Source organism: Mustelus asterias, chromosome 4 (genome assembly GCF_964213995.1).
Source record: "Mustelus asterias chromosome 4, sMusAst1.hap1.1, whole genome shotgun sequence".
Lineage (NCBI taxonomy): Eukaryota > Metazoa > Chordata > Chondrichthyes > Carcharhiniformes > Triakidae > Mustelus > Mustelus asterias.
The window spans coordinates 80924372-80935314 of NC_135804.1; the positions used below are offsets into that span (position 1 = coordinate 80924372).

Consider the following 10943-nt stretch of genomic DNA (forward strand, 5'->3'; position numbering starts at 1 on the left):
ACACTCTTAATAGTAAATCCAGTCCAGGTTTTACCACAACCTCTTTGTCTTGACTGCATACAAATTGTTCACAATTGCTGTAACTCTTGATTCCCAGACTCTAGTAAAATGGCCTCAGACATTTGATTTACCTTTGAATATTGATGTCCCACTCTAAGTATGGTTACTGGAAATGTCTCTTTAACTCAGAATCCTTGGTATACTCTTCCTTGAATTCTTCTGAACAATTCATTGGTCTCTTTCTGAACTCCAGTTGTCTCAAGACATTCTTTCTGTCCCAATTCCCTGGTTATCTGGACTGTAACTTGTTCCTTAGGAAGCCTGCATCTTTGCAACTCCCTTGTCCAGCTTCTCCTGGCAAAGTTAAGAAATGTTCACTCTCCATTGTCCTGTCCCCAGCTGCCAGCAATTCAGCTGAACTCAGGAATGGAAATCCTTCCTACTTTAAAAGATTTTCAGTTGCTAAGCAACACTGCTACTTCTGCAAGCCTCTATTTACTCTTCATGCTGCCGCACTCTCTAAGCACTATAGCAACACAGTTGGGATTGAAACCAACCCCTATGGATACTAACGCCTTTATCCAGCATGAATCTAACTATAGGTTTTACCTTTCCAGGCACAGAAACATTAAATTAAACCCACTCAAAACTATACCTCATTGCTAATGTTTACCAATCCCTTAAAACTACCTTTGTTTTTTCTAATACCGCAATTTGTTGCAAAGGATGAAATCACAAATGGTGAACATATTTTAATGAGATAGGTTCCAGCCATCACAACATTTCTTGCCCAACTGAGCTGTGTTCTTCCAGATGTGGAAACTTTTCTGACTCTTTACTTATCTCGCCTGAGCAGTGACATTCCTCAAATTCACACCCCAAATGTAAAAAAAGGGCAATGTCCTTGAATTGAGTCATCGTAAACAAAAACTCCATCACCACAACATGTGATTCGAGTCTTAACTTTACCCAAAATATTGTTGTTCTGCAGAGCCACATACTTTTCAGCAGCTTGGCTTTGAGTTCATTCATGTTTCATAAAGAAGCTCAATGCATTTTTTACTCTTTCACCCAAATAAATCTAATTTCTGTTTCAAGAAATTAAAACCTATAAAGCATGAATGTATGAAGTAGCTCACCAGCTGACTGCCCCTCCCCCCTCCAATCTATACTGTGTTTTCAAATCTGATCACTAACTAAAGTATCTAGGGATTCAAGCACCTACTTTTAGGCTTTTCCCCTCATTTCTAAACCCTTGAACATGCTGTGCTGGGACTTTAAACTGAACATTAATAGAAATCTTTCCATTTTCTGAAGATATTCTGGGACCTGTACCATGGATGGGTGAAGATTTGGGCAACAATGGGCAGTTGGGTGCGCAAATACTTTTGCATGGGTAAACAAATTCATAAAAGAAGTTGCAAACAGTGGGAGTTTGTGTAATTCATTAGAACGAGAGAGAATCTAGATTAATTCACTATCTAACAGCAACACAATGTATAGGATCACTTTTGAAATGTAGACATCTCTGGTAAAGACAGTAAGTTTCCTTCCATGAAGAGCATTAATAGGTTTGCATGGCATTTTGCAAACTTTTACTGATAGCAGCTTTTTATCTAACTGAACTCCAAGTCTTGAATTGTGAATTCACATTTAATCTGGATTAATAATCTAGGTTTCTATACATATATATATGTATATAAAATGGTTCATTATGTAAATCACTGACTAAACAGGGAGTACTTCAAACACTGACAGACTCTGAATGTTGAATAACTAATTTTAAAGTGACCCATAGCAAATATACAAGAATTAACTCTGGAAGTGATGAATGGTGAATATGGAACCATTCATTATCCAACAATAACAGATAGGAAATATGGTTTAATTCCTTCAGTACAGAGACTGGATGGTATTATGAAACAATTAACCAGGAGATGGACTATAAGTAGGGAATAATTCATTATTTGACAATACCCGTGTTCACATGTAAAAAATGTCACTATTCCTCAAAAACAACTGAAGGATTGATTAATTAATTATATGGAAGTGACAAAATAGTAAATATGTAATAATTCATAATCTAACAGTGACAGACTATAAGATTGGAATAATTCATAATCTCACACTAACAGACTATGACTATGGAAAAATTTACTATCTGTGACAGATTGTATAAATGGAATAATTTGTCATCCAAAAATCAGATGAATTTGCAGTTCTATTCATTATTTAACAGTAACAAAACAAAAATTGAATAATTTACAATGTGACGGCAATATACTGTAAATATCAAAATAAGGCATTACTTATTACTCGAAAGTGAACGTGAAAATATGGAACAATTCACTTTTTTCAGGAGAGATATGGAATAATTCATAATTTGACTAACAATACAAATATGGAACAGTTTATTCCATAACACCAACAGAGTGTAAGCATGGAATAATCTCTGAGAGAGAGTACAGGATATAATAAGTGACTGAGAGCACAGCAGGAAGCAAACTCATAGCAAGAGAACAGAAGGAGAAAAAAACCCAGAGAGAACCACAACAAATAGAATCCAGGAAACCTCAGGAAAGAGAGAGGTCACTTTTCTGTCCAGCTCACTGCCGGAATTCTCACAGGCAGGACAGGAAATTTGACGGACAATTGAAATGTCTGTTGACCTCGGGCAGGAATTTCCAGTTTCAGGATGGGTACCACTGGAAAACCCTGCCCTTTGTAAAATAGAGAACACGATACAGAATTATTATCTCAAGCCCCACAATGGATGCTGATTTTTGAAGAGAATGTGGTGTAATGGAAATGCCACTAGACTGGTAGTCGAGAGGGTCACATTCAGTCTCTGGTGACATGGGTTCAAATCCCAATATAGCAACTGGTGCAATTTCAATTCCGTTAATACAGTTAGAATATAAAGCTGGACTCAGTAATGGTGACTATGAAATTGCCATTGGGGTTGTCATAAAAACCCACCCTTTTGGGAACGAAATCTGCTGTCCTTACCGGTGTGGTCGTTTTATTATTTCACGGGGTATGAGCATCACTAGTTAGGCCACTATTTTTATTGCCCATCCCTAATTGCTCTTGAGAAGGTGGTGATGAGGCGCCTTCTTGAACCGCTGCAGTCCATGTGATGTAGGTACACCCACAGTGCTGTTAGGGAGAGAGCTTTGAGTCAATGATGAAGAATCTGTAATTACATTTCCGCGTCAGGATGGTGTGTGGCTTGGAGGGGTACTTGCAGGCTGTGCTGCTCCCATGCGGCCGCAGCCCTTGTCCTTCTAAGTGGGAGAAGTTGTGTGTTTGGAAGGTGCTGTTGAAAGAGCCTTGGTGAGCTGCCGGATAAGGGTCTGATGGAACATATGCAGAGCTTTACTCTCATCTCTCCCATGGCTTCAACTGAGGGTCCTCCCCATCCCAGGATGCCCTCCCCATCCCAGAATGCCATTCTTGCTCCCGATTGGCCTGGCTTCCTGTACGGCCACTTCATAGGGTCCAGCCCAATCACAAGGCCTGCAAAGGATCGCCCCTTAAAGGGGCCAAGTTACCACACTCCTTCCCCGCCCCCCGCTAACTCTTGAGTCCACCTATGAATGAAAACAAAATAGAAACATTCCAGAGTGGAAGAGTCAATTACTAGGGGGCATAGGTTTAAAGTGCGAGGGGCAAGGTTTAAAGGAGATGTACGAGGCAAGTTTTTTTTACACAGAGGGTGTTGGGTGCCTGGAACTCACTGCCGGGGAGGTAGTGGAAGCAGGTATGATAGTGACTTTTAAGGGGCATCTTGACAAATGCATGAATAGGATGGGAATGGAAGAATATGGTCCCCAGAAGAGTAGGGAGTTTTAGTTCAGTCGGGCAGCATGGTTGGTGCAGGCTTGGAAGGCTGAAGGGCCTGTTCCTGTGCTGTAATTTTCTTTGTTCTTTTATTATTTTGTGTTGTCATTCAGACACAATGTCACATGAGGGACACCAAAAGAGAGTCCAATCACAAAGCAAAATGGTCTGGATACTTCCGGACCCTTGCAGAATACCACAACTCCATACTGGATCCTTCAGCAAGCAATGAATCTGATCCAGCAGAAGGAAAAACCAAACTCATCAGCTCAGGATTGACATCTTCCCCAGTGGCTTCTTACTGCTTGGCTACAGAAGCTAGATGCTGTCTTGGCTCGATGAAGTTTGCAGGTATCCCTGGATCAGCAGCTGGCATAGATAAGCCTGCAGCAGGACACACCTGTTGGTCCCCTGGATCAGGCCCAGCTCTCTTTCTCATCCACGTGTTTTTTCCCGTGGTGACCTTGTACTTTAGACTGGTCTCAGTCTTTCTACGTTTCTTACTGACACCCAGGACAGTCCAGCACTAAAGTTTCTCACCATGACTAGATCATCAAACCCAAATGTTTTGTCCCCTTTTGTCGAGTTGTGGTGTTCTTTCTGGGAAGCTTGCCTAGCCTCCATCCTCCCCTACAAATCTGGAAAAACCAAATCCAATGGAGTTTGTAGGCTGCGTCCCATTAATAATTCAGCTGGCGTAACCCTGGTGGTAGCGTTTGGTGTAGTGTTATATGATAACAAGAAACTTGCTATGCATAAAGTCAGTGGCCTCTGAACTTGCTTTTTCATAGAAGCTTTAAATGTTTGAATGACTCGTTCTGCCAAGCCAATTGAGGCTGGGTGATAGGGGGCTGAATGAACGCAGCCTATCCCATTTGACTTGACAAACTGGAAGAACTCCTCGCTGCAAATGCAGTGACGTTGTCGAACACTAAGACCTCAGGGAAGCCATGGATGGCAAAAAGCTGTCGATGGTGGCTGCGGTCATTGTAGATTTCATTCACTGGATGTCGAGCCATTTTGAACGGACATCAACCAGGATGAGGAACATGTGTCCCATGAACGGTCTTGTGAAGTCTATGTGCAATTGTGACCATGGCCGGCTTGGCCACGCCCACAGATGCATAGTTGCTGGTGGTGACAATGATTACAGGATTTGACAACTCGGGCACTGACTGACCATTCTTTTGATCTCTTTGTTGATGCCAGACCGCCAGATATAGCTTCAAGTGAGTGCTGTCAACCTACTTTGTATAGGGTGTTGATCATGTAGTAAAAGCCTTCACCCCTGAGGTGGCACTATAACACAAGCCCCCCACAATCACACACCATCCTCACATATAATCTCCATCTTACACTGCAGGTAGAGTCTGATCTGCTCTGACTTGTCATAGTGCCAATCTTGTAACACCATCCTCTTAACTCTAGAGAGTAAGGGATCCCTCTCGGTCCAGGTTTTTTTATGGGTAGGTGATACTGGCAATGTGTTTTTAGCCAGGTACAACGCTAACACGGGGAAATCTTACCAACAAAATGTTTCTGGTGAGAAAACTGGTGTGTTTCTTTCCAGAGAAATAGGTCGGTTTCCTCTCCAGAGCTTATGACACTCTGCCAACAAAAATCAAAGAGTCCGGTTGCACGCTGTCATGCAGGGGGCGGAGCCTCAACACAGTGGCAAAACCTGGCTGCAGAAATTGGGGAGTCATCTTTAAGGGGTGCCTCGATCAGAACTGCAATAAACTACCCCCCCCCAATCCACCACAGAGGTCTCAGGCCTCCTCTCCCCACCTCCAATTGGAGTCAGCACTTGTCCTGCCATCTCCATTCCGCCCCTCCGAACATCAGCCCCTCCTCCTCCTGATTTTCAGCTCCTTTCCCCCTCGATGATTGACCCCTTCCCCCTCCCCACCTCAATCATTGGCCCCCTTACGCCATTGCCCCTCCCGATCATTGGCCCTTCCACCCTCTTCAGTTGGAGCCAGCACAGACCTCCTTCTCTTCCCCCCCAGTGGCCATTGCTGGCATCCCCTGCTTGTTGGTCTGCTCCCAGCCACTACCAAATGCAAATGCATCCCCCCCAATGAGGCTCCCCTTGTGGCCCACCTGTTGGCACATGTTGGTGAACCTGGTGTAAACCGCACTGACGTGACACCGCGTCAGTGCTGTGCCAATATATGGGGGGGTGGGGGGTTGAATATATGATGAAGAGGCAGCTTAATCAAATGTATTGAAATTCATGTAAAGCATGTCATGGGTGTGAACCTGATGACGTCGCCGGCAAGGGGCAGGGAAGATCTGAGATTGTGACCTCACCGCCGAGATATGCAACTTCCGGATCTTGAGCCCTCAACGGCATTCAGATGGACAGCAAATGTAGGCTCAAGATCACCCCTTTTATTTCTCGTGGTGATGACGGCACTGTTTGTGGCTGAGGGAGGTGGCTGAGTGCATCGGTGTTTGATACTTGTGTCCCTGGTCTCTGCTGGAAGGAACAGATGTACGCAGCTAACAGCAAGGCCTATCTCTGTATCCTCACAGAGGCAGTGGCACAGGCCTAACCTCTCAGAATAATCTCAACAGCAGCTTGATGGTAAAGCGTACATTTATAACAGCAGCAAGAGTAGATGTTGCATATCAACAACTATATACTTAGATTGATTCACTACATGACACATTGCAATGATGGTAAATGATTTATTTACAATGTAGTCAATTAGCTATTCAATTTGGTTTAGAAGGAAATAACTCTTCATGTTGTGTCTACTTTGCATGAATTGTCAACATTAAGCAGGTTGTTTCCTTGTGTTACACATCAAGTGTAAAAGCTTTTCCCTAAAGCTTTCTATAGGTATGTCAGGAATAAAAGAATGACTAGGGTAAGATTAGGGCCAGTCAAGGACAGTAGTGGGAAGTTGCGCGTGGAGTCCGAAGAGATAGGAGAGGCGCTAAATGAATATTTTTCATCAGTATTCACGCAGGAAAAAGACAATGTTGTCGAAGAGAATACTGAGATACAGGCTATTAGACTAGACGGGAATGAGATTCATAACAAGGAGGTGTTAGCAATTCTGGAAAGTGTGAAAATAGATAAGTCCCCTGGGCCGGCTGGGATTTATCCTAGGATTCTCTGGGAAGCTAGGGAGGAGATTGCAGAGCCTTTGGCTTTGATCTTTGTGTCGACATTGTCTACAGGAACAGTGCCAGAAGACTGGAGGATAGCAAATGTTGTCCCCTTGTTCAAGAAGGGGAGTAGAGACAACCCTGGTAATTATAGACCAGTGAGCCTTACTTCTGTTGTGGGCAAAGTTTTGGAAAGGTTTATAAGAGATAGGATTTATAATCATCTAGAAAGGAACAATTTGATTAGGGATAGTCAACACGGTTTTGTGAAAGATAGGTCATGCCTCACAAACCTTATTGAGTTCTTTGAGAAGGTGACCAAAGAGGTGGATGAGGGTAAAGCAGTTGATGTGGTGTATATGGATTTCAGTAAAGCGTTTGATAAGGTTCCCCATGGTAGGCTATTGCAGAAAATACGGAGGCATGGGATTGAGGGTGATTTAGCGGTTTGGATCAGAAATTGGCTAGCTGTAAGAAGCTGTAATTTTCTTTGTTCTTTTATTATTTTGTGTTGTCATTCAGACACAATATCACATGAGGGACACCAAAAGAGAGTCCAATCACAAAGCAAAATGGTCTGGATACTTCCGGACCCTTTCAGAATACCACAACTCCATACTGGATCCTTCAGCAAGCAATGAATCTGATCCAGCAGAAGGAAAAACCAAACTCATCAGCTCAGGATTGACATCTTCCCCAGTGGCTTCTTACTGCTTGGCTACAGAAGCTAGATGCTGTCTTGGCTCGATGAAGTTTGCAGGTATCCCTGGATCAGCAGCTGGCATAGATAAGCCTGCAGCAGGACACACCTGTTGGTCCCCTGGATCAGGCCCAGCTCTCTTTCTCATCCACGTGTTTTTTCCCATGGTGACCTTGTACTTTAGACTGGTCTCAGTCTTTCTACGTTTCTTACTGACACCCAGGACAGTCCAGCACTAAAGTTTCTCACCATGACTAGATCATCAAACCCAAATGTTTTGTCCCCTTTTGTTGAGTTGTGGTGTTCTTTCTGGGAAGCTTGCCTAGCCTCCATCCTCCCCTACAAATCTGGAAAAAGCAAATCCAATGGAGTTTGTAGGCTGCATCCCATTAATAATTCAGCTGGCGTAACCCTGGTGGTAGCGTTTGGTGTAGTGTTATATGATAACAAGAAACTTGCTATGTGGTGGTTGATGGGAAATGTTCATCCTGGAGTTCAGTTACTAGTGGTGTACCGCAAGGATCTGTTTTGGGGCCACTGCTGTTTGTCATTTTTATAAATGACCTGGGTTCGTAAATTTGCGGATGACACTAAAGTCATTGGAGTTGTGGACAGTGCGGAAGGATGTTGCAGGTTACAGAGGGACATAGATAAGCTTCAGAGCTGGGCTGAGAGGTGGCAAATGGAGTTTAATGCGGAAAAGTGTGAGGTGATTCACTTTGGAAGGAGTAACAAGAATACAGAGCACTGGGCTAATGGTAAGATACTTGGTAGTGTGGATGAGCAGAGAGATCTCGGTGTCCATGTGCATAGATCCCTGAAAGTTGGCACCCAGGTTAATAGGGTTGTTAAGAAGGCGTACAGTGTGTTAGCTTTTATTGGTAGAGGGATTGAGTTGCGGAGCCATGATGTCATGTTGCAGCTGTACAAAACTCTGGTGCGGCCGCACTTGGAGTATTGCGTACAGTTCTGGTCGCCACATTATAGGAAGGACATGGAAGCATTGGAAAGGGTGCAGAGGAGATTTACCAGGATGTTGTCTGGTATGGTGGGAAGGTCTTATGAGGAAAGGCTGAGTGACTTGAGGCTGTTTTCATTAGAGAGAAGAAAGTTAAGAGGTGACTTAATAGAGGCATACAAGATGATCAGAGGATGAGATAGGGTGTATAGTGAGAGCCTTTTTCCTCGGATGGTAATGGCTAGCATGAGGGGACATAGCTTTAAATTGAGGGGTGATAGATATAGGACAGATGTCAGAGGTATGTTCTTTACTCGGAGAGTAGTGAGGGCGTGGAATGCCCTGCCTGCAACAGTAGTGGACTCGTTAACATTAAGGGCATTTAAAAGGTCATTGGATAAACATATGGATGATATTGGAATAGTGCAGGTTAGATGGGCTTTAGATTGGTTTCACAGGTTGGCACAACATTGAGGACCGAAGGGCCTGTACTGCACTGTTATGTTCTGTGTTCTAAGTGTTCACATTGTATTCTTCAGATTGAGAGAATATTCCAACACTGGCTATTTGAGGGTCAACAGCTAACTGAAAACTGATCAACAATAAAAACTTGCATTTATGTAGTCCCTTTAACAAAGTAAAACAAAAGTTGATACCTAGCCACTTAAGGAAACATTAGGACAGGTAACAAAAAGCTTGGTTCAAGAAGGTTTTCAAAGAGCATCATAAAGGAGCCAACTGCACCCAAGGGTTGGAGAAATGAAGGGATAGAACTACGGTACTTGGGACCTGGACAACAGAAGATGTTGGAACCAATAGGACAGCAATTAAAATCAGTGTAGGTCTAGAATTGGAGGAACGCATATTTGTTGGAGAGTTGGAGGGCTTGTCACAGAAAAGGAAAGAGCAAAGCCATAGAAGGATTTGAAAAAAAGCTTGAGAATTTTAAAATTGATGCTATGCTTGACCATGAGTCCAGGTTAGCGAGCACAGGGATGATGGGTAAATGGTAAGCTGGGATTTGGGTAAATGGTAAACTGGGATTTGGGAAAATAGAATTTGGGATGTAGGCCAAAAGATGCAAAGCTGGACAGGAGGCCCTTAGAATAATCTAATCCAAAGGTGGCAAAAACATACATAAATCTTTCAGTGCAGGTGAGTTGAGGCAAGCGTAGAGTTACAGAGATGGATGTAAGCGATTGTGGTGATTGTCCCTCTTAGGGCAATACAGCAGAAGAGGGTCCACATGACTTGAGGGGACCAAATGGGACTGAGGGCAGGAAATCGCCCCAGGACATGGAGTCCTCTTTTAGGCAGAAGACATCTAGAAGGCATGTAGAGACTGGGGAAGCCGGGAGGGGAGGCTGTTCCAGGGAAACCGGAGGTCGGGGGGGCGGTGTGGGGGTCGGGGCGGGGCGGGGGGGGGGGGGGGCGAGTGATGTCAGCCTCTGTAAAGTTTTTCCTTGGAAGTACATACATCATTACAGTGATCTTAGTGATGGCGCTGATATATGTTTGAGAGTTCATCTTGGGGTCTAATACAACACCAAGATGTGAACAGTCTAGTTTAGCATCAGACGTTTGTCAAGGAAGGGGGAAGTGTTGGCACTCGGGGAATGGAGCTTGTGGTGGAGACTGAAGCCAATGGTTTATGTCTTCCTGTTATAATTGGAGAAAATGTATTTTAATACAGTAGTGAATGTCAGGAAAGCAGCAGGACAAATTAGAGGCAGTGCTAAAGTCGAGAGAGGTGGTGGTGAGTTAAAGCTGGGTGTTGTCAGCGTACTGGTGGAACCTGATACAGTGTTTTTGGACAATGTCACGTAGGGGCAGCATGAAGATGAGTAATTGGAGGGGGCCACCAAAGCTAGATTTGGGGGGACTGCCAGGGTAAAGATGGAAGAGCAGGAAGAGAATCCATTGCAGCAGATCCTTTGATTATGACTGGATTGATGAGAATGAAAATAGACGAGGTTAAAAAAAGCAACATGTTACCAATCTTCCCTCTGCTTATTCTCTTCAGCAAGCATTCACACTTTCACTGCTCCTCTGCTGTATATTTTCATTCTCTAATTTTTCTAATTATTGCCTCCGAATGTCTTGCCAGATCATCATCATCTGTCTGCCTAATCACTGACAACTCTCTCTTTTCATTCCACCCTCTTTTTCCCCTGGGAATGTTCCTCTTAATAAGAACATAAGCAAAATACTGTGGAGGCTGGAATAATGAAATAAAAGTGGAAAATGCTGGCAGCAGCAGTGGAGAGGGAAGGAGGATTAATGATTCAGGCTGTTTCTCTCTCCACTCCCCACAGATGCTGG

The 10943-nt window shown here is 43.7% G+C and overlaps 1 protein-coding gene across 1 annotated transcript in view; it reads left to right on the top strand.

Annotated features, from left to right (window-relative positions):
• LOC144493137 (uncharacterized) overlaps positions 1 to 10943 on the top strand; it is a 66201-nt gene that overhangs the window by 33432 nt on the left and 21826 nt on the right. The window contains 2 exon segments of the mRNA XM_078212037.1: positions 3957 to 4194; positions 7565 to 7723. Coding sequence (XP_078068163.1) covers positions 3957 to 4194; positions 7565 to 7723 — 397 coding nt within the window.